General features: G+C 43.0%; 1 protein-coding gene across 1 annotated transcript in view; it reads right to left on the bottom strand.

The window, feature by feature from the left end:
* Positions 1–24,251, bottom strand: part of B4GALNT3 (beta-1,4-N-acetyl-galactosaminyltransferase 3) — a 140,260-nt gene extending 116,009 nt beyond the window's left edge. Inside the window, exon 1 of the mRNA XM_060245761.1 lies at positions 24,061–24,251. Coding sequence (XP_060101744.1) covers positions 24,061–24,208 — 148 coding nt within the window. The 5' untranslated portion in view covers positions 24,209–24,251. The remainder of the gene's footprint in view (positions 1–24,060) is intronic.
* Between the last annotated feature and the right edge of the window lie 917 nt (positions 24,252–25,168).

Genomic DNA, 25,168 nt, shown 5'->3' with positions numbered 1-25,168 from the left:
CAGGTTGGGTATGAGCTGGAAGAATTTCATAACTGAGAAACAATGTGATGAACCAGCACCCATCTTCATATTCGTGGAAGGACCATACCCAGGAGTAGAACTTGGAAATGACTTGATAGCTCCATAACCATACATCCCTTTTCTTACTAGCCTTTCTCTATGTGGCTACAAACCCATATTCCCAATCGTGTGGAGAAATTCAGTACCTCCCTACACTTTCATTAACAACAAAGCTTTATCAGGGCCGGCCTTAGCCTGTCTGGCACCCTAGGCAAGGCTAACTTCTGGTACCCCATCCCCTGCACTGATAACCAATTTTCAAAAACAGATGAATTGTGGGGAAAAAGAAAAGCCCAATCTGGCGCCCCCAGAAGTCCAGTGCCCTAGGCAATTGCCTAGTTTGCCTAGCTGCTGGGCCAGCCCTGTGCTTGATTCATCTGTAGCAAAAGTCCCTAACTGAACCAAAAAGTGTCAGGTCTAACAACTTCTTCCTGCAGAGAGAAATACAAGAGGACGTTGTTATGCTGTTGCCTCAAAGTGACTAACAGCTTGGGCAGAGAAGGGCAACAACACGATAGTTAGGAAGGCATCTGAAATTCAGGACCTTTCCTAACCTGGATTAACTAATGCTTGGCATTTTCCCATGAATTGGATCCAGCTGTGTAAAAGACAGCAAAATGTATATACCAAGGTAAACGAGCAAATGAAAAAGGTTATTTCTTGTGGTTTCTAAGTCCTGTCTCAAAAAGCTTTCTTTCTTTTTTGTTATTTTTGGAAAAGTGGACCCTATCATTTACAATAAATACTGCATGGAACCAAAAGGCAACTCTTCAAAGTTAAGTGGTTCAAATGCTTTGGTCAAATTGGCGAAGTTTACATTGCTGATGACTGAATTCAGGAAGTCTTTTCATGGGTTACAAAAAGTAACCTTGGACAAATTTGAGATTTCAATAAATTTATCTAAAAGTAACAAAGTTAACGGTAGCTAGCTTACAGTGCAATCCTAAACACAGTAACAACCTTCTACTTCTGTTGAAGTAAGGGAGCTTACAAACTGTTCCCTCTGGGTTAGTGCGTGCTGGTTCACAGTTTTTTTAGCCTCCAGCTCACAGAGTTTTATCTTAGTTCAGGAAAAATGGCCCCAGAGCAAACTAATTTACGGTATGTAGTAGCTCACAACATTAATGCCAGCAGCTCACAAATTAGAATTTTTGCTCACAAGACTTCACAGGTTAGAGGGAATACTGAGGCCAATACATCTAAATATGCAATCAAAAATTCATCAGCTCTGATTTCTTACAATAACTTAGCTGAGTTTTGCAGAGCATGATTTGCAGCTCTGCCTAATAAATAAATTATACCCAGAGAACCCATTAAGGACAGCCACATGTTTTTGGTGAATATATGATGAAATATGTAGAATTTTTAAATATATAGATATTTGTATATTACATATGTATTACATTAGATAGGTATTTATGTATTCGATATGTAAATATGTATTCAATATATACAGAAATTTTGAACTGTTTGTTGAACTTTTTAAAAAGTCAGCAGAGGCCTATTAAAAACCCACACGTTCTGGAAAATGCAAAAACAACACTCTCTTCTCCTCCAGTTTTGCTTTTATTATTGCAGTTTCATCAATGTCAAACATTGGTCTGAAAATTCTGGTGACCATGCCAAAATCCACCATGATTTGAACAAGTCTGCTATATGTTCATAGGGATCGCAAGCGGTTTCATTTTACATTAGCACTCTTAAGAATGCTACATAAATTGTATACCTTTTTTTTTTTAAGTATAAACCTAAAATGTAAATAACACCAAAAAAACACATTTAGAAACACGTTTCATGCGGATACTAGAGAACTAGGCTTTACTTGACAATAAGCCTGGGTTTTCTGCCATGTAAAATGTGTAATACGTGGAGTTACCAGCCAGTGGATCCCTCCAATGAAGGTCATCTATATTCCCTGGTTTGCTCACCATTGCAAAAACCCTTACAGTCAGGCAGGAACATTACAGTGAGTAGCAGTCAGCGGCTGAAAGATGGAGGTGAGGTGTTGAGCTTCATCTCTAGCTAGGGTTGCCAGGTCCCCCTGGTCAATGATGGGGGATGGGAGAGTAGGGCTGCCAGATCCAGCTTGGGAAACTCCTGGGGATTTGGGGATGGAGTCTGGGGAGGACAGGGACCTCAGTGGGGGTGCAATGCCATAGAGTCCACCCTCCAAACCATTCAGTTTCTTGAGGAACTGATCTCTGTACCATGGAGATGAGCTGTAATTCCAGGGGATCGCCAGGTCCCAAATGGAAGCTGGCATCCCTATCTTTAGCAGTCACCATAATCTCCAGTAATTGACTTCTGAATGTTCTACCAGGCTTTAACACTTCAGTATTTAGTGAAACTTTTTTTTAAAAAACAAGACTATATTCAGCAATTGAAAATACACAAGAGTGATTAGCCAATCAGGTTATGCCTAGAACAAATCAGAGTGCAACACACAAACAAAAAAGTCAAAAGCGTTCATGTGTATGTTCTCTTTATATCATACACATGAAGAGACTGGCCATTTAACTTACAGTGAAATATCCCAGAGGGCCACTGGCATAGCAGGCTACTGGCGGCTATGTATGTACAGCTAAGACCCAACCACTCTACTAGCACCTCAGGGACCATTTGGCTGAGATCACTGGCAATAATCACTGCTGTAAGCTCACCCACTGTTTCCTGTACTGCTATCAGTTTGAAGGAGCAACAGATAAGCTAATGTCCATTGCTGGGCTGAGTGGCCCACACAACCCTGGCTTTTGGTGCCACAAGAACAGCTCATATTGGCTTGTTCCAGGGCCAGTTTCACCTCCTGATCATGCACACTCGCCTACATGTACTTACACTGTGATAGATTTCCTACTCACCTTGTTTCGGTCTCGTTGCTCCTTTTCCCTGTGGGGCTGCTGCTGGATTTCGCACAAGCTGCCCCAAGCCAGCGAGTTGCCCCACCCCTTTCCAAGTTCCCTCTGTGGCAAACAGAAACTGGTTTTCAGAGGATCCTGCCTAATGCAGAGGGAACTTGAAGAGAGGTGATGGGGCAGTTTGTGCGAAATCCAGCAGCAGCCCTGCAGAGAAAAGGAAAGTGAGAGCGGCACAAGTTTAGTGGGAAATCAGTCTGGATTTTAGTTTCAAAGGGTTAGCTGTGTTGGTCCACAGTAGAACAGCTAGATAGCACTGTAGAACCAGCATGATTTTCAGGGTATGAGCTTTTAAGAAGTCAACATTCTCTTTGTCAGATTTCTGGAACATTTGATTTGTTGGGTACCTGACAAAGGTAACCTTGACTCTTGAAAACCCATATCCCCAAAATCTTGTTGGTCTCTTAAAGTTATACTGAACTCAGATTTAGCTGTTACATCGTATCTGGTGATGGCTTTTAACTATAAACTGCTCTGGAAGCCAATCTATCTGAAAAGCAAAGTATAAGTAGTAAATAAAACTCTAGGCGTGAACTAGGTCTAAACAGATAACCTGGGATGGTTTAATTTTGGCAGAATGCATCAGAGTCATACACACAACCATTGCTGCTCTTTTCTAAAAGCATTCTGTGCTGCACAAAACAGCAAAGGTAAAAAGGTCATGGACATCTGTAAGCAGCTATTTCCAGACTTTTCAGGTCCTGTGCATCATCTTTCCTGTCTTGAGAATCTGGTCTACACAAAGCAACATCAGCAATCTGTAACATGGCGCCCAGGGGCACTATAGCTTTCACCAACACCACCTTTCCTAATCCCTACCAAGTGTTTGTAAAAGTAGGCAAGGCTAGGTGGAGCTTTTGCCCAGCAGGGCTTCAGATGGTTGTGCAAATTTTTAAAAACACTGCTTTAGCAGTAGCTGCCACCACAGCACAAAGACCTTTACTATGTGACTTTGTATGTAAGAAAATGTTTTTAAACAACATGCCCATCTTGAAAGAAATCCTATTAAACAGTGCTTCTGCCTGAAATGCTGAAGAGTTACTATGACTGTGACATTTTGTGGTTGGCTCCACCTCCTTCAGCAGCCATTTTGTGGTTGTACCCCCTACCCTCTGTTAGAATTCTAGAGACACCTGCAGGCTCAGGAAGGTGGGGAAACGCTGATGCACAACATAAGCCATCCTGGCTACCAATCATTCACAGTGAAAAAGGGTTGTTCCTATACATTTACAGAGTCTTTTATTTTCATAATCTGTGAGCTAAGTTAGCTTGAATATGCAAGACTTGGAAGAAGAGGAGAACAATGTCAGCTGCAGGGGAGGGCAGGCTATAAACTGAATAAAAAATAAATTTGGGTCCACACTAGAGAGAAAGGTGGAGTATAAATGAAGTAAATAAATACAAATTCACACAGGATGTTGGAATATTTCCACCATATGGAATGCCACTTTCCCCCAATTATACTGTTAACTATACTTGTCAGAGTCTGATCTATGATTTTAGAACAGAATCTCTGGGGCTGAAACTGCTAAAATTATTTCCCCCCTCTTTTCATGTTATAAATACCCTAACGGTTCCTCCCTTGGTTTCTGGCAAAGAAAAATGAAAGGATTTTCCTCAGTTAATTATAATGAAAATTATATAGTGCTGCAACTGAGAAAGAGATGCCTTTATTTGGCCAGACAGATGTATGTCTAGAATAGTTACAAGGAACAAATCTATATATGCTTTTCTTAGGATTGGTTATGTTCACCTCTGTAGCAATCAGGTGGTGGGGGAAAGGGATCTGGGAAGTTGGGGTGCTGGGACCTGAGAGGCCCCACTGTACCTACAGGCCTGGTAGCAATGAATTTGGAGTAAGGTCTGTGAAAAACTGAACACCTCTGCAGATTTTTAATATCTCCTGGAAAAAGGAAAGGAAAGGTCCCCTGTGCAAGCACCAGTCGTTTCCAACTCTGGGGTGATGCTGCTTTCACAATGTTTTCACGGCAGACTTTTTACAAGGTGGTTTGCCATTGCCTTCCCCAGTCATCTATGCTTTTCCCCCAGCAAGCTGGGTACTCATTTTACCAGCCTCGGAAGGATGGAAGGCTGAGTCAACCTCGAGCCAGCTACCTGAAAACCCAGCTTCCACTGGGGATCGAACTCAGGTCGTGAGCAGAGCTTAGGACTGCAGTACTGCAGCTTTAACACTCTGTGCCATGGGGCTCTTAATATCTGCTGGGCACACGGTTTATTCATATGTTATGGTCATAGATCGTCCCAGTTTGACACACAGAGTCATCAGCACATCTACATACAATAAAATCTCAAAGCCACGTGATAAGCTGATTTCAATACTGCAAACATGATTTCCAGAATACTAAGTTTTCTGCCTGTTCCTACATTTTTCTGACAGCCCAACTACCCCAGCTCATTGAAGTTGGTGAACTAAGCTTGGACAGTCTTGGTCAGGACTTGGATGGGAGACAATCTCTGTTCGTCTTCTGCCTTGAACACCCCATAGCTGAAGTTGCCATTAGTTGGTTGCAACTCAACAGCACTTTCTTTTACATATTTCTTCTTATCTACTGGTATCTGTATATGAAGGATGTATGCATCTTTCATTGCATCTTATTTCATGCCCTTCTCACAGGAATCATTCCTAAAATCATTCAAAAAAAATCAAAACTTGTTTAACATATGATGATTAGCAGTTAATTTTCAGAGCTGTCCAAACCAATGATGAGGAACAGAAACGTACTTTAAAGAAAAGCAGATCCTTATTACTTCACCGCTAAGTTGCATGACTGGAAAGTTTGAAAAAGTCATAAACTTGACAACATCTGCAACTAACAGTGCTTTCCAAAAAGGCAGGGCTTCTAGTTGAGCAACTTTTCAATTTCCAAAATTTAAGGGCCACAGACTGTCAAGAGCACAGATGGATGAAAAGTCCGTCTTCAGTGTCTCATGTTGAGATTCTTCAATATGTCTGCTTCTTCTGTCTTCTCTTGTTTATGCAGCTTTCAAAGGCCTAAACATTCATTAAAGTACAGCATCTTCTTTAAAAGACGAGCACGCACACATTTTCTCTTTTTTTGCAAATTCAGCAAGAACTTGCTGGCCTCCCTTTAAAATCCCACAGCGCACCAATAGCCAAACCAAACAGTCAACGTGGGAACTCCTGGCTTCCCTCCCTGTGTTAAGACTAGCAGACCACGCCCTTGCACCACTGGCCAACAAAAAGCCTGGTTCTGGTTTAAATGACTACACAGCAGGCTTTCTAACACAAAGAAAGGGATTATTACTGAGGGAAGTAAAATACCTGGGCAGCATTTTTTTTTTAAAAAAACCCTTCAGTAATCTTTTATTGCAGGAATGAGAATCTGCATTTCTACCCAAGGTGGCGCATTAGTGGACTTTGTTTTAAATATGTACCAAAGGCCAACTCTACTGGTGACTCACAAAATGAACTGCAGCCACCAGCTATATACAGTGCTCTATCCAGGGTCTGTTTTTGCTGTTTGCCAAGGATTGTCATGCACCTGGCATTCCCGGCAACACATAGCTAGTTAGCTATGCTTGGCACGGGTTGGTTTAAAATCTGGGCGGGCCCCAGTGTAGAGTATGGACAGACACACAAGAGATGGAGGAAGACTGAGGTGGGGGGGGGGGCAGGAGGATGCAAGCCCCAAAGTGAAATGAGCCTCCCTTAACGAGCTATACCTGAAAATTCCTACAATAATGACATGCATGCATAAGATGAGAGAGGTTGTCTGAAGTTACCAGGATTCTTTGCATTTCATTCCCAAATGATGGGATGTCCAGGATAGTCTTTACAGGCCTGGATCAGGTTTCTCTGAGGAAAGCCCTGAAGCATTCCACACATTAATGCACCAGCTGCCCCCCACTGAATAGTTGAGTGTTCAACAGAGGAGGCATCTACTCCATGTTATACCAGACTTTAAAATACTGTTTGGCTGTTCCACCGTAAACACTGTAAAAGCCAGGGTTTTCCTATGGGATTCTTTGTGTCCTTGAGAAAGGCACCCCCCCTCCACACACACACAAACACACACACACACACACTGTAAATTTTTGGAATACAGAGGGCTTGGAGAACTCTGAGCTTTCTGAGGAGAGATTGGATGTCATTTTGCCTTTCTGTCTTGCCAGGCCTGGCCGGGTCAGCTACGCAACTCCTGGCAGGAAACTTCCCATCTAAATTTATCACCCAGTTCTCCACCCAGGCTTAAATGCTCTGGGAAGCTGGGCAACGTGAGGTAATGATCAGGAGAGAGATTCTTTTCTTTCTCTAAGCAGCCCGCAAGGCCATACACTGCCAGCTAAATATAAACCTGCTGCCACGACCACAAAAAAAGAAGAAAACAAAATCCATTCTCTCTGGTTGAAGCAGCTCCCAGAGCTGTTTTTCACATCACTAAGCAACAAACCTGGGTTTGATATGTGAATGTACATGTTATGCATTTCAAAATGAGTATTTCTAAAAGGTACAGTGGCAGAGGCCCTCCACTAAATTTTATTAGTCAACATACCATTCCTAGAAGGTGCAGAAGAGTTCTAGCAGTTCAACCACAGCATGGTGTAGTGGTTAAGGGCAGCAGATTCTTATCTAGACAACTGGCTTTGATTTCCCACTCCTCTACATGAAGCCAGCTGGGTGACCTTAGGTGAGTCACAGTGTTCTCAGGAGGACTCTCTAAGTCCCACCTGCTTCACAAGGTGTCTGTTGTAGGAAGATGAAGGGGCTGTGTTGGTAACTGCTTTGAGACTCCTTACAGTAGAGAAAGAAAGTTGTAAAAACCTACACTACTTCTTCTCTTCTGCAGATAAGTGACTAATATCTCAGTGAACAGAGCACAAGTTTTGTATGCAGATGATCAGAGGTACAGTCACTGTATTCTACAGTCAAAGGACATCAGTAAGTGCTGAAAAGGAACTGCTGTAAAGTCAGAGTACACAGTACTGAGCTAGATGAACCATGATCCATCCAGCAACCATGGGATATGAATTAACATTGGTTAAACAACAGGAGAAGAGGGTAGGAATAAATGGTGGAAAAAAGAATTAATGGAGAAAAAAAGCAAACACCACATTGAGGATTATGTGGAAAGCAACTGAAAATAAAATGGCCAATGTTGTATTGCCCCGTGTATATCTACAGCGCAGTCTCATTTAGAGTACTGTGTACAGTTCTAATCACCTAATCTCAAAAACAATATTGGACAATGCGAAAGAGGGCAAGCAAAGATGATTAAGGGGTTGAACCACTTTTCCTGTGCGAAAAAGTGAGTGGTCTTGGGACATTTCAGTTTAGGAAAAAAGGTGACTGAGGGGGAATGTGACAAGATGTTTATAAAATTATGCACGGAACAGACAAAGCGGATAGAGATAATTTATTCTCTATAATACTATGGCTCAAGGACACTTGATTAAGTTCATGGACAGTAGATTCAAGACAGACAAAATGGAATACTTCTTTACTCAATAATTAAATTGTGGAATTTGTTGCCAACAGATGTTGTCCATGAGCACGGATGGATTTATGAGGAGGCTAGAGAGACTGATGAAGGATAGGTCCATCAATGGATACCAAGCCATAGTGACTGAGGGAAAACCTCTGAATCACACTGGTCAAAGACAAAATCAGGAGAAGGCCTCAGCTCCTATGCCCTGTTTGTTGGTCTTCCAGAGCAACTGGTTGATTGCTCTGTGCAACAGGCTTTGAAACAGGCTATTGGACTGGATGGACCACTGATCTGATCCAGCAAGTCTTTTCTTATGTTGGTATAATGGAGTTTTGAGTGTTGACATACATTCAGCTGAAATGAGAGCATTCAAACTGACAAGATGGTTGGCTGAGATCACAGATGATTGCATGGCTCTATTGCTCCATTGTTCTGACTTCTGTGGAATGAACTGAGATGTCGGGGTACGCAGAGAAGAGGCTAAGCAATAGTCCATACAATGACACTGATATTATGCCATTGTTTATTCAAAACATTCAGCCACAGCCTCTCCAAGGCAGCATACAGCAAAACAATATGCTGAAACAACAATAAAAAGCAATAAATAAAAACAATGATTAGCAAACATAATCAAATGTCAAAATGATAGAAGGCCACAATGCTGAGCAGCCATAGGACTTTTTAATCCAAGGAACTACAAGGCAGCAATAGATCTGACAAGTTATTAAAATTAATAACATGCTATTCATTATTTAATTAGATTTAAATTAATCAGATTGTAGATTAGATTAATTAGATTTGATTATAGCTGGAGACCTTCTGTCCTCAGACCCCCATTTCTCACTGTTGTTTGAAAGATTGAAAGGTAGGAAATGAGATGATCTCCTTAGTGCTGGCCCAATGTGTGAGCTGTGGTGAGCTTTTAATGAGAGAATTTTGAAACTAGACTGCTCATAGTCTTGACTCCAGCAGAAACTGTATGTGACTCTAATCACACACATCTTTCATCCCCTAATGAAAAACCAAAGCAACCTTAGATTCTGTAGATTGGCACAGGTAGAGGTGGCTTGACTATATTCTTTCTGGCTGTTTTTCCATTCAAAACATTCCTTCCCCTCTCCTGATGTGCGTGGTAACAGTATTCTACCATTCAGAGGTAAGTTTGAGCAGAAAAAGGGCTGGTAGAGTAGATGACTGAACAGTCTCTTCCTCTCCCTGTTTTCTGTTCAAAATGGCAGCCTCCTAAGACTGCTTTTTTAAAAAAAATGCTCAAAGTTATGGAGTCCAACAAGATAAGGTACGGGGAGAACAGATTTTCCTTACCTGCTGAAGTGGAATTCTAGCAGGAGCTCCTTTGCATGTTAGGCCACACCCCCTGACATAGCCAATCCTCCAAGAGCTTACAAAAAAGAGGCTTGTGAGCTCTTGCAGGATTGGCTACATCAGGGGTGTGTGGTCTAATATGTAAAGGAGCTCTTGCTAGAATTGCACCTGTTTGTCTGCATGTACCATTTTTGTTTTAAAAAGACAGAACTTCTTCCCCACACACTGTTTAGAAGGAGCCATGGACCTCCTGTCCATCACATCTAGTTCAGATCTAGGAAACCCATTTCCAGAACCTTCCACCAAAAAAAGGGGGAGGCCCAATTCTTTCACTTAGGGGAGAATCTATCTCACTTTTAATTCTTCTTAATAGGCTCTGTGTACATCACAGAAAGAATCACTTCTGTGGCACTTCAGCTGTTTATTTAAATGGGTGGAAAAGACAGGTGTGATATGAATCCAGGAAGTAAGGAGAAAGCAAGATTATGCACCTATTAAAAGCATACACACCCATTCACATGTCCAGACAATCCTTGTTAGAAGAACTGCAGTGAAAGAAACAACATAAGCTAAAGTCAATCTTCCAAGCCAAGTTCTTGCCTAAACTTGCGCGTGCAAACACAAGCACACACATAGGGGGCAAAAGTAACAATAACTTTCATAAGATCTTACTAATCATCTGAGCAGGACGCAATTGACAACAGTAAGCACAAATGTACTAACTCTGTGTCATAGGATTCCTAACTTGTTAATTAAAAGACTATAAGACAAAGGAGTGCCCTGGGAAAACAGCCCAACCAAGAAGATTGTTTTGTATGAGCTCATGTCTGCATGAATATACAGCCATCTATCTGTTTAGTTTAACATGGAATTCTATAGGATGCTAAAGGCTGTTGGGGGTGATCTAGTGCATGCATATGTGCACTGATATCTATCCCACAATACAAGAGGACAGAAGTTTTCTTTGACATATGTAGGATCGACATAAAAATTTGATTTCAAGGAGTCTTACCTCGAAATACTGATTTGTGGGAGAACTTTTCCAAATCCTGTGCATTTTTGACACCAGTTTAAAGAGTGAATAGTTTGGGGAAAGACACAATGCTAGGATGTTTGCAGATATTGTTCTGCATACTCAGTATTCCCAGGTATTTCATCTCCCCAAGCCCAGGCTTCATCATTTTTAGAAAGCAACGAAACCTCTCTTTTAAAAAGGTCTTTAGAGGATTATGATGATACCATTGGATTTAAACTTGGCTTATTCTGTGAAACCTTTTTGATTTTTTTCCTATACTGTTTATTTAAAAGGTATTTCTATTGCAATTTTGCATTTTGAAAGTAAAACTCTTGAAGCCAAAAACTCAAGGGGTATTAAAATAATATCAACTGGTTACTTCTTTGTTGTCCACAACAGTCTATCTGAACACTCTGAAACACTTGTTCCCTGGCTTGAGAGAGATCTGGCTATTCTCAGCCATGGCAAGGGCTTTTTTGCCCTACCCTAGTCTGGTGGAACTCACCTCCAGAGAACATCTGTGCCCTGCAGGAGTTACTACGTTTCTGCAGGGGATGAAAGGCAGAGATGTTCTGCCAGGTGTTTAGTTGAGGACAAATGAGACAGTGTAAAATCTGGCACACTCTCACACACACCACCCTCTGCAAACCCTCCCCTCGGGAGGTTTGTGGAAGTTGAAATCTTTTCCACCATCTTGGATAGTGTACTACTTCATCTGCTGATATGCTTTAACACTGGTTTTAATTTAAACTGTTTATTGTACTTGTTTTTGTTGTAAGCCACCCTGAGCCCTGCTTGCAGGGAAGGGTAGCCTAATAAATCCAGTTTATTGGTAAGAAATTTGACCCCAGAAAGCATGTGTTCGATGAGCTATTTCCCTCCCATTTCACTTGTTATTTGTTAAATAGGTCCTCACTTACGTTAATATATATTTTCACTGAAGTGTTATCACTTGGGTCATGTGAGCAATGTCAACAGTTGAATTTCCCTCATAAATATCTTTAATTTTCAAGGCCAACAGCTGGTGGTGTGCACGGGTGAATTCTCTGCCCTCTGCTTCTGCCAAAGATGGTATGTGGTTCACTTCTGTGCTTCAGGGTATAGGTGAAAGCAAGCTGACTAGAAGGGGTCCTGGAGAAAAGAATTAGTCTTGAAATGTCTATGAAACCAGCAAGCTAATGTATCCGCAGGCTGTTGGAACCTCTACTTGATGAAGAATGTTTTAGTGGCAGCAGTACTTCCAGAATGAGCCCTGGGGTCCTTTTGAAGATACATTAGCCCTATTTTCTGATCCCAGAATAACAAAGGTCTGTAAACAGGGTGCAATTGTGTTAAAGGTGAGCTGCTGCTATTGCAATTCAGATTTGGGAAATGAGAGAAGTGCCTCAGAGTCTGCATTGTCACAGACCGGACACAAATACAGCATGATTCCACCAAAGAAATGTGGAGAAACAAGATGTGAAGTGTTGAGAGGGGACAGGCTTGGGCAGGGGAAGTTATTGTCATTCTTCAGACAATGCAAATGTGTTCCTTGGCAGGCCTAACCCTCTTGATTATTTCTTAGGGTGTTAATCAATACTGCAGGGAAGGAATCCAGAGAACAGTCCCAGGCACTTCTTTTGAGATGCCTCAGTTGCCTCTGCAGGACCTTTTAAGAGCTTGTGAAAGGGAACAGTTGAAAGGAGCAGCATCCATAAACCTAGAACTTCACGGGCAATAAAGAATGGCTTCTTTCATCTGTGCCTGTTGGCAGGTGGTGAGGGCAATCCTCTGTTCTCCTGACATAAATGGCAGGAATTTACCATTTGGCAAATCAGTCCTACCGCTAATGCACCCAACCTTTTTGTCTAATCCTGTATAACCATACATATGTATTAACAAAAAGCAGTCTTGTGAAACTTCAGTTTATTGTAGAGCAAGCTTTCATGGGCTACAGTCCACTTCATCAGATACAGAATGTGTCTCTGCTAGCAGACAGGTTGAATAGGCTGGAGAGGCATCCAGGAATAAGCTTTTACAGGACAGACTGAGCAGGGAAATAACAGGACATCTGTATCACGGATAGCTCATTGTTCAGCTCTCTGAACATAAAGGGATCTATAATCTTTCCTAAAAGAGAGTCCTTTCCTCTCACAGACTTTGTGAGGGGGGGAATAGAGTGGCGAGGCCAGTTCTTGCTTAGAGATAGCACACACACACATCCCCGGAAGCAATTTCTCACCAGTAATAACGCCAACCAATGAAGATGCAAGCTCAGAGGGCAAAACTGTAAAGTAAACTCTGGTGCCAACTCTGCCCCAGTATCATTTCTAGTGACAATATCACAGGACTCAACAACATCAGCCACAGCATCAACAACTCATTCAATTGCACATGCTTCCAGTTCTGCCATTCAAGTTGGCCAAACTGGATAAATGAATACAACCTCGACATTAAATAATGAAAAATTATTCATCAGCACCACAAGACTATTGCTTATTTTAGGAAATTAACTGGATAGTCAGGGCCAGCTCTGCCACTAGGCAAACTAGGTGATTGCCTAGGGTGCTGGCATTCTGGTAACTCCAGATTGGAAGCCTTCCATGTGAATGGCAACGTTATCAGTTCAGAGGGGGGCAGAAGTCAACCTTGCCTAGGGTGCCAGACAATCTAGGGCTAGCCCTGTGGATAGTCAAAAGGCAATTAAATGCTAAAAGTACAGACTGTGACATATGAAATATGTATATTTCCCACTATTTTGTCATTATTTTCAGTACCTTTTCTAGAATCACAGTATCAATTTTGAGATTGGGTTTATTGAGGTCAAGGCTGTATACAAAGTGTGGATGCACCACAGATTTACATATGCCTAGATCTTGCCTAGATTTCTGCAGACACAAGCAAGGGAGGGGTGATTTTCCTCAATTCCTTCCTCCAGTGGCAGCAAAACATACTGAAATGCTGCTCCTGAGGGAAAGGGGACACACAAAAATGGCTGGGGAGGGGCTTGGAGGTGTCTTGAGTGGAGGGATTTGGACAAAATCAGCTTTCTCCTTGCAGGTGTACAATATGGGCCAAACCAAAGGCTAAACTAGCTATTTTCTTTTCAGAATCTTTCCAAACAATGCCTCCCGTTGCATTTGTCTACTTCACTGCTCCTAAAAGCTAAAAAGACATTTGTATTGAGCTATTAATCATGACACAAGATCCTGTTCCTGGTTGGGTGCAGAATGAATAGACCCTTTCATATGTATATGAAATACTTTAACCCCAATTAGCATCACTCACAATGAATCTTCATGTTTGAAAATTTATTTTAAACCTTTTTATGCTGCTTTTCCTCTCAAGGCAGCACACACTTAAAAAAATAAAATATTTGAACAATTAAAAACAACCTTTAAAATTATAAAATAATTCAATAAAAACACATAACAATAGATTCAAGTGGGCAGCCATGTTGGTCTGAAGCAGTTGAACAAAGCAGGAGTCAACAAAAAGGTCTTCACTCACTGGTGGAAGACAACAATAGAGGGAGACAGACATATTTCCCTGGGAAGGAAGTTCCAAAATTTTGGAGCCACAACTGAGAAAGCTCTTTCTCAGGTTGCCACGTACCTAGCCTCAGATGGCAGTGGCAACTGAAGCCAGGCATCCAAAAAGGACCAGAGCGTACAAGCAGGTTCTAATGAAGAAGGTCATCCTTATGGCATGTTGGTACCAGGTTGCAAAGGGTTTTAATGGATAACAGCACAACCTCAAATTGAGCCTGGAAGCAAATTGGAAGCCAGACTGGAATGAGACTGGAGTGATGTGGTCCCTATGATCCATTCCAGTCAACATGACCATTTTGTTGCCCCTTCACTCAGCCTGCAGAGAGCATGCTGGAGTTTTCTCATATCACACTGCACAATTTGATGCTATTTGCACTCTTGGCTAATTCACTTCTTACCCTAGACTCTGTATCATTTAGCCCCTACCTTGGTACAGAAACCCACCTTTCACTATTGTGAAAACTATGTATTTACTCATGCACTTTGTTTCCTGTTTTTCAAGCAGCTACCAATCCCAGGCCAGATTGCATCCTCTTATCTTGTAGTATTAAATACATTACATTATGTGTTACCAAAACAGCAGGTGCAAATTAATTTAACACAGATTAGTTGCCTTTAGTACACAAGATTACGGTAACTAATGAGTGGTTAAAGCATTATTCTCTCTCTCTATCCCCCCCATCTTTACCCTTGAAGCAATGCTTTTAATCTTTTGGCATTTCTCTGATCACAACCAGTAATGTTGTGGCAGCAGCTAATGTAGACTAACTGGTCTTCTAGGGAATGCCTAGAAAAGGCTAATCAAAATGATTAAGGGGCTAGAGCACCTTTCCAACAAGAAAAGGCAAAAACATTGAGGGTTTGTTTGCTGGTTGTTTTTAAACTTTTTTGGGGAAAGACATTTAGGTATTTTGATTTTTACTCTAGAGAAGAGAGATGATAGCATAAGGTATGCTCCAATTAGTGCCTTCTGAACACACCATATTCCAGCTGTTCGAAGTTGAACAGAGACAGTTCTGTTGCACTCAGAGAAATGGAAATAATGATCTACTATAGCCTCACTTCCAGCCCTGGAAAAATACTGAAAAATCTACCTTTGGGTTTCAGAACAACATACACGGAGGGAGGCTATTGCATCAGCAAAGCCAGCAGTGTAAACGCTGGCTGACACCCAATTACGTGTTGTCACCGAGTTTTCCACCTGGGAGACTGTGATGAAAGATTAAAAAATACATAAAGGAGGATAGCAAATAAAGCTAAATCCCTGCTCCCAACAGACCCTATCTCCTTCTGCTGATGTGCTCTCTTCTTCAGCGCTTATGTCTATCTATACAAGGAGGAAACTTTACTGAGTCAGGACAGTAAATGAAAAACAAAACAGTGTTTGCTTTTCATTCCTAGAGCCCCAAATAGATTTTTATTAGTAATTTGGTAGCATTGGTAAATTACCTTCTCAAGCCACTAAAAAAATTACCTCAGCCCTCAACTAGACACAGAAGAGGGTTTAGCTTCTGTTATTTGCACATTTCTTTATACGACAGTATTTTTTTTCTATTTAAAAGAAAATCCCAGATCACTGGGGCAGTGATGCTCTGTATTCTTGCTGCTTGGGGGGGCGGGGAGTGGAAGGGCTTCTAGCCCCACTTGTGAACCTCCTGATGGTACTTGGGTTTTTTGTTTTGTTTTGTTTTTTGCCACTGTGTGACACAGAGTGTTGGACTGGATGGGCAATTTGCCTGATCCAACATGGCTTCTCTTATGTTCTTATGAACTGGAATTCTATCTTCACTTATAAGCATGCACTTATAGTATAAAGTGGACTATTTTTTTCATCCCATAATGGATCCCCATTGGGGAGAAAGGGGGGGGGGGTCACAAACAAATTAAATAAAATAATCATCCCAATTGCAATGGTATGATTAAACCCAGTTAAGTCATCTTCATTATATATTCTGATGGTGCATTCAGATCATGCCCTGACCTGAACAGACCAGGCTACCCTGATCCATCAGATCTCAGAAGTTAAGCAGGGTCTGCCCTGATTAGTATTTGGATAGGAGACTACCAAGGAATACCAGGGTCACGATGCAGAAACAAGCAACAGCAGACCACCTCTGAATGTATTTTGCCTTTAAAACTCTACAGAGTCGTCATAAGTCAGCTGTGACTTGACTGCAAAAAAAAAGTCAGATCATGCCCTAATTCATAAGGAAATAACTTTTGAAATGTTTATGCAGAAAATCTTTAGTCATGGAACTGGTTAATAGAGCACCACATCTACCATTATTTCAGCAAATTCAGTTTGACGTGTGCCAGCACACCAAATATGGAATCTTTTTATATAGTGAATTTCATGCGGCTGTTGGGAAAATGGCCCATCAAAATCCACGATTAAGGCAGAGGCAATAGATTACCACCTGCTTCAGAAATCTGATTTGTTAATTTCATCTACGGACATATGTTTAAACTCATGTCACTGGACTGTACACAGACAGTATTTTTAATTCCTGCATGAAAGCATCAGAATTCTAGGAACTATCATGCCAGGGAGGCGGTCGAGGGGGGAGGGTTACATGCCATTCCCATATAACATTGAACATGTATTTCAAATTTCAATATCAAATATTTTAGATGCCCACGTTTTTCTCTTGCTTCATATTTAACAGGCAAAGTGGTTCATTACAACTATTTCATTCATTCCCCCAACATCCCAGATCTCAGATTAAATTACTACTACCAGCTTAGAGTTTAAAAAGAGTTACAGTGTTTATGCTGGGAGAAGCACAGTGCCATTTTAAGCAGAGCAGTGTCAGGGGTGTCAAACTCATTTGTTCTGAGGGCTGGACTGACATAAATGAGACTTTGTCAGGCCAGGACATGTGTGTCAGAAAATGTAATGCCAGGTAGCGGAGATATAAACTTTATAAAGGACACAGACAAACACAATTAAAGATATTTTTTAAAAATTTAAAAGATGCTTAAAAGATTAGCACTCTTGCAATATTTTGTTTATTTAACAGTATTTGTTAACTGACACCTCTTGCTCTGAATGATTGCATCAAAATCTGGAGACAATGTCTGTGCTGTAGCAATCCTGAATATGCTGCTCAGGTGTTGTTCAGGTGTGTGTGTATAAACTGCAAACCTACTTTTGATTTATTGACATTCATTACAGAAATCTCATGGTCAATGCTCTGAGCCTAAGACCCAGGGGAAAACATGAAATGGCTCGGCATTGTGAGTTTTTGTACATAAGTTACTTCATGTGCTGGTCAGCCAATGGAGAAAATAGAGGCTTTGCTCTGTAGCACTTGTGTGATTGATCAAGCCTGGCAAAGCAAGCTATGATGCAGAATGAAGCAAGAAAGAGAGAAGGAACAGATGACAATGAGTTGTTCACGGGCCTGATAAGAGCTCTTTGGGGGTCTGATTCGATCCTCAGCCTGTACGTTTGACACCCCTGGCCTACACTCTTGTGTCAATTGAAATTAATGGGGTGTAACTCTGTTTAGGACTGCTCAAGAATGTCCCGGAATATATAACCTTAGCACTGTATATGAGGAAGTGTAAACACATACTAAAGCACGTTCAATAAAACTTTGTTGGTCTTAAAGGTGCCACTGGATTCAAACTTTGTTCAAAGTAATCTGTACTAACAGATTAGTAACTATCCAAATACACGGTTATTAAACTCTCCCTTTGAACAAAAGCACCTGAACATATTGCCAGGGGCAGGGAGGAGGGAGGGCTGGCAAGTTCATTGGATTTATACCCTCACTTCCTGCAGGAAGTATATAAGACATCTTACAAAATTTCCACAGGACACATAAGTGTAAAAATTGCAAGGATGTCTGCTAATGCACAAACCAGTCCATAAGTACAGTGTCCTTCTCTCAGACTACAGCTAAAAATATAAATCCATTTTGCCCACTGGAGTAACAATGCAATTCTGAGCAGTGAACTTTAAAGGGTGTAATTCTATTTAAGAATGTACTGTGAAAAGAAGAACGAACCACTACCTTAGCCATTGCAATCTATGATAAACTCAGGTAATCATTTGCCAGGTACTAGCAGCTAATTATGTATAAGTGGACTGTGCTGCATTATTTTATCTACTGCCTATCAACCGAGACAAATATTATACAAATATAAGCAGGATCTGCATCTCATTTTCCCCTTCTCCAGTACTTTCTCTTTCCCTTCCCTGAAAGCCCCCATTGCCTTTTACTCTTCCTGTTTCTTTCCCACCCACCAGCCAATCTACTTTTATCTGCTCCCATGTTTTCAGCTTTCTCTCCCTCCCTCCCCCGGTAGTGTCTATGCAGGAAAACTGTGAAGTGTTGCATGTTGGTAGTTGCCAACCCACTTGTATAGTTAAGAACTGCAAGGACTTGTAGGGAGTACTTCACTTTCTCCTGTATCCCCACATTGTTTCCTCATTCCATGCTCATGGTAACTCCCGTATCTTCACCTTTCCTTTCTTCCTTCTCTCCTTTCCACCCACAAACAAATCTATTCTTCGTTTGTCTCCCATCTTTTGCTATAGTTAATATTTACTTAGTTCATTTATAGCCTGTCTTTCTCCGAAATGGGGACTCAAAGCAACTTACATCATTCTCCTCTCCTCCATTTTATTCTCACAACAATCCTACTGCCCCCAGTTACACAAGGAACTTCCATGGCAGAGTGCGGATTTGAACCTGGTTCTCCTAGATCATTTCAGATCATTGTCTGAAACTCTTAACCATTATACCGCTCTGGCTTTTGTACAGTGGCTGCTGTGGGATAGTAACAAGCATTCAGGCCTGGGTGAGTAATGGAATGCATATGGTAGCAGGTCACCCAGTGGTTGCTGGTGAGCTGGCCCTGATGAGTCCTCCCTCAAAGGCAGCAAGAATAGCCTTGAAAACAGCACTTCCCTTCCCCCTGCCTTTAACTGAAAGGAACCAAGAGTTGAAGGCTAGCAATACTGCTGTGGTTGCCTAAAAACAGCCATTGAGAGTGCTTGTTTCTTAAAAGCTACAGGTGCAGCTTCTATCATTTCGAAGAGTTTTATGTTAAGACTTCAAATTCTTCTGCAAACCTGGGACTTTTCTTACATGTAGAATGATCTGTCTTGTCTGTCCATAATCCCAGTCTCTGGATTTAAATCTCCACAGATCTAGCCATACTGAGAATTACATATATTGATTTTAGACAATTGGAATGTAACTGCACATGTAACCGCACCCAACTATATAACCAGCAGGGGTGGAATCCTAGCAGGAGCTCCCTTTGCATATTAGGCCACACACCCGTGATGTAGCCAGTCCTCCAAGAGCTTACAAGGTTCTTTTTTGTAAGCTCTTGGAGGACTGGCTACATCAGCCGTGCGTGGCCTAATATGCAAAGGAGCTCTTGCTAGAATTCCACCCCTGATAACCAGCCATACACAAGGTACAAGGAAACAATCTTTGTTAAGAAAAGGGGAATAGATGGCTATAACCAAGAAAATGACAAAGATATGTGGGAAATGTTGAGAACTATCAATTAAATAACAATAGTAACTAATTGCTTTCACACGTTACATTTTTCATGGTGGCTATAAAGGCTCAGCTACAGTAATTCCATCCTCTAAGAAAAGTTTTGCAACCCTGAGTCTAGAAACCTTTGCTAGAGTCAGCCCACCACTGTTTCCTCTATTTGAACTAAAGGCTTACTCCTTCCATCTTCGGAACTAATCAGTACACGGTAAAGGCTATTGTTCATCTACTTTCTAACCCACATTCACTTGATGTCTTCTGAATGTGGGCTGGCCAACTATCAGATATACAACCATGATTTGTTAGACCAGTTCAACATATGCCATTTAAACAGTCAGCACAAGTTGTTTTCTTAAAAAGCCAGAGTACAAAAAAATTGTCATTTTAGGAACAGCCCAAAGTTGACTGAAACTGTTTTGGCAAACAGTCTGAAATTCACAGCTAAATGCATCAAATGCTGGTTTGCAGATAATCCTACTTCCATGAATTAAAAAAAAAATTCCTGAAACGCTTTTGCGCTTTTTAAAAAGATGCATCATACATGGTTAGGTACATACATACATGGTACATATTTGTGTGTACAGGAGTAGAACATTTCAACTTAGTTACATTCTAATCACCATCCTCACACACCCAACAATATTTAAAAGATAAATGAACAATCTTCCAGGCCTGCTCCATGGGCCTTGAAGTACAACCCAGTCCTAGCTAGAAAACCTCTACCTTCAATTGCTAGATTTTAATACTTGTTTTGGCTAGTCCAATCTCTTCCAAAACTGTTGTTTTAAAATTGGATTAATAATTTAAATTGTAAATTGTTTAATTTTAACTGATATTATTGTAATTGTTTTATTGTTCTATTGTTTTATTGTTGATATTCAATGTTGTTAGCCGCCTTGAGCCTGCTCCGGCGGGGAGGGCGGGATATATAAATACGAAAATAAAAATAAATAAACTCCTATCTTGGAAGCTAAGCAGGGTTGGCTCTAGTTAGTACTTGGATGGAAGACCAGCAAGGTAGTCCAGGGTCATAACACAAAGGCACACAACAGCAAACCACCTCTGTTTAACTCTTTTCTTGAAAACCCTATGGGTCACCATAAGTCAGCAGCAACTTGATAGGGGGAAAATATGCCTTTGAGCAGGTCCTCTGGAGTAAGAATCATGCATATCCATATTAAGCCCCCAGCAATGTTCCCTCTGGGTACTCATTTTACCGACCTTGGAAGGATGGAAGGCTGAGTCAGCCTCAAGCCGGCTATCTGAACCAGCTTCTGCTGAGATTGAACTCAGGTCGTGAGCAGAGGGCTCTGGCTGCAGTACTGCAGCTTTACCACTCTGCGCCACGGGCAATGGCAAACCACCCCATAAAAAGACTGCCGTGAAAGCAATGTCACCCCAGAGTCCAAAACGAGTGGTGCTTGCACAAGGAACTACCTTTTTAATGTTCCCTCTAAGCTACAGACCCTCGTGAGCAAAAATTCTACTTTGTGAGCTACTGGCATTAAAGTTGTAAGCTGCTGCATAAATTGGTTTGCTTGGGGGCCATTTTTCCTGAGTTGAGACAAAAATATGTGAGCTGAAGGCTAAAAAATTGTGAGCTAGCTCCCACTAACTCAGTTTAGAGGGAACACTGGCCCAGTGGGGAAAAAATCCAGCCCTAGGTCAAATAAGAACATAAGAAAATCCATGTTGGATCAGGCCAATGGCCCATCCAGTCCAACACATTGTGTCACAATAGCCAAAAAACCCAGGTGCCGTCACAGGAGGTCTATCAGTGGGGCCAAGACACTAGAAGCCCTCCCACTGTGCCGCAACAAGCACCAAGAATACAGAGCATCACTGGCCCAGACAGAGAGTTCCAGCTATACACTGTGGCTAACAGCCATTGATGGACCTCTGCTCCATATGTTTAACCAATCCCCTCTTGAAGCTGTTTATGCTTGCAGCTGCCGCCACCTCCTGTGGCAGTGAATTCCATGTGTTAATCACCCTTTGGGTGAAGAAGTATTTCCTTTTGTGTGTTCTAACCAGGCTGCTCAGCAACTTCATTGAGCGTCCATGAGTATTGTGAGAAAGGGAGAAAAGTTCTTCTTTCTCTGCCATCTCTATCCCATGTATTATTTAAATGTTAGCCAATATTTCTGCCTACATTTATCTGTGCCTTTAGCACAAGTGTCTTCATAGAATCATAGAGTTGGAAGGGACCTATAGGGTCATCTAGTCCAACCCCCTGCACAATGCAGGAAACTCACAAACACCTCCCCCTAAATTCACAGGATCTTCATTGCTGTCAGATGGCCATCTAGCCTCTGTTTAAAAACCTCCAAGGAAGGAGAGCACACCACCTCCCGAGGAAGTCTGTTTCACTGAGGAATCTCTCTAACGGTCAGGAAGTTCTTCCTAATGTTGAGCCGGAAACTCTTTTGATTTAATTTCAACCCACTGGTTCTGGTCCTACCTTCAGGGCCACAGAAGACAATTCCACACCATCCTCTATATGACAGCCCTTCAAGTACTTGAAGATGGTGATCATATCACCTCTCAGCCGTCTCCTCTCCAGGCTAAATATCCCCAGCTCCTTCAACCTTTCCTCATAGGACTTTGTCTCCAGACACCTCACCATCTTCGTTGCCCTCCTCTGGACCTGTTCCAGCTTGTCTATATCCTTCTTTAAATGGTGGTGCTCAAAACTGACCACAGTACCCCAGATGAGGTCTTACCAGAGCAGAGTAAAGCGATAACATCACATCATGTGATCTGGACACTATATTTCTGTTGATACTGCCCAAAATTGCATTTGCCTTTTTAGCCACCACATCACACTGTTAACTCATGTTCAGTGTATGATCCACTAAGACCCCTAGGTCCTTTTTCCTGTGACTCTGGCAGCTTTTTGAAGCAGCTTAAAGTTGGATGAAGGTTTCCAAACGCAGCTAAGCAGAATGGCAGGATTTAAACTAGTTGTTCCCACCTGCTTTTCTTGCTCCAATTCTAGCCCAATTCTCCTCCTCACCACAGCCTCCATTCTGCCTGACTTTTATACAGGTGGGTCCCAAGATCCACAGCAGTCTTTACTGGTGGCCACAGCATCCCTCCCTTTGTCCTCAGTGGTCCAGCTGGTTGGATCCAGCCCACAGCACTTTGCCAAGTATTTTTTTTTTACTGCATTCATGGCTCAGCTGACTTTTGAACTCGCAACTCAACATCTTCATTAACCATCCTGCTAACTAGACCTGTCCACATGTTTCAATGAATGCACAGGCATCCTACAAGTATATCCCTTTTTTTTTAAAGGGCTATTACTCTGCAACTGAAAATGGGGACCACAACCTCCTTAATATGCTTGTTATCACATACATATGAGTTCATTGTAGCATGAGAATTACTCAACATGCAGACAAAAAAAAAAATCAAGTGTGTACAGATGATGTGTCTTCACTGTAGGCATAACCTGGCCAAACTTTCCGCAAGGCCCCAGTTCCCCAATCTTTCCACAGGGCTAACCAGCACAGGCTGTAAGGGCTTTCCCGTTCAGTCTTTGGGAAAGGAGTTGTTTTTCCAGAGGTACTTCCTCCTCCAGGCCCTACAGCATCAACCTGGAGGTAGAAACATTAAATGTTTAATTTAATGTTTCTAATGTAACTGTTTTATTGTTTGGTGCACCATTGGTCATCGTATTGTTAGCCGCCCTGAGCCTGCTTCGGCAGGGGAGGGCGGGGTACAAATAAAAATTTATTATTATTATTATTATTATTATTATTATTATTATTATTATTATTATTATTATTATTATTATTATTATTATTATTATTATTATTATTATTATTATTATTATTATTATTATTCTTCCCAGGCCCTACAACCCTCTGGGCACAGAGCAGATGGAGGGGGGGGGGGTGTAGCTGTATGCAAGCCCTGCAGCAAGCACGGGGTTGGACGAGTTAGACCTTGGGCGGCCTTCCAGCTCTGTGTTTCTAACACAAGCGCATGCACGGGACGCAGCTGTGCGTCTGCCGCCTGAACAAGACCCTTGGGCTCAAAGGCCACGCTGTCCGCCTTCCCCTTAACGGCTCTCTGCACGTGCTCAAGGGCCCTCTCTCGTTCTGAAGACTCGGGATAGGGAAACACAGACTCCGGGGCTCCGAGGAAGGCCGGGTCTGAGGCTGTGGGGCGAGCCAAGGGGGCCCACCCCGGGCTGCTCCTTCCCGCCCCGCGCCAGCCACTCACTGCGGTTGAGAGGGTGCCCTCCCGTCTCCGCCGACGCCACCAGCTCCAAGTAGGCTGCCCAGAGCCCGACGGCCAGCACGCCGAAGGCCAGCACCAGGCGGAACCTCCTCCTCAGCAGCTTGCCCAGCTGGAGCGGGCGGCTCCTCATCCCGCCTCAGTCGAAGCCGGCCGGGCAGAGCATGCTGCTGCCTCCCACCGCCGGGCCCTCCTCGGCTCTCCTTGCGGCGCCACGAGCCCCCAGCCTGCTCCCCTCACGCCGCCGCCGCCGCCGCCGCCAAATTCAAGCTCTCCGGCTGCTGCCTGGCGCCCAAGCCGGGGGTGCCTCCGGCGCTTCCTTCTCCCGCCCAGCCAGCTGAATCGCCTCCTCGCCGGCGTCGGGGCGTCCTCAGTTCGGCTGCCTTGAGGCCCCTTCCCTCGTTTTCGCCGCCGGCTCCCTGAGGGGGGCGCGTCTTCCCAAGTCCCCCAACCTCGCCTGCCTGCGCGCCCTTTTTGCGCGCGCCTCCGGCGGCTGCTGCTGCTGCTGCTGCTTCTTCCACCTTCTCCAGGTGTCTTCTCTGCTGGCCGGCCCTCGCTCGCTCGCTCGCTCGCTGGCTGCCTGCTGCCACCTCCCTTTGGCCCTCTGCTCTGCCTAGCGCCCGGCTCTTCCCTCCCTGGAGGCGCCGAGGCCAGCTCACCTCGCCTTCCTCCCCATTCACGACTCCCACTCCCACAAGCAGCGCCGCACACCCCTCTCGGGAAGGAAGGCGGGAGGGAGGGATCTCAAAGGGCAGCCCTCTTGTTTCCTCCTCCGATTACAGGCGCTCCTCTTGCCCTTCCCGCTCGCCTCGTGCACCTGTTTTTCACACACACACCCCTGGCCATAGTTTCCCCCACGCCCCGGGAGAAAACAGAGGGCAGCAGACCAGGCTTGTGTGTAAGGGTGCTGTCGAGTTGCAGTCGATTTATGGCGACCCCCTAGGATTTCCAAGGCAAGAGACCGACAGCTGTGGTTTGCCATTGCCTGTCTCCACATAGCAACCCTGGATTCCACCGTGGTCTCCCATCCAAATATGAACCAGGACTGACCCTGATTACCAACCAAGAGCTGATGAGACTGGGCTAGCCTGGC

Source organism: Heteronotia binoei, chromosome 8, assembly GCF_032191835.1.
Source record: "Heteronotia binoei isolate CCM8104 ecotype False Entrance Well chromosome 8, APGP_CSIRO_Hbin_v1, whole genome shotgun sequence".
Classification (NCBI taxonomy): domain Eukaryota; kingdom Metazoa; phylum Chordata; class Lepidosauria; order Squamata; family Gekkonidae; genus Heteronotia; species Heteronotia binoei.
The sequence above is the reverse complement of the archived record's forward strand: the minus strand, read 5'-3'. Positions and strand labels throughout refer to the sequence as shown.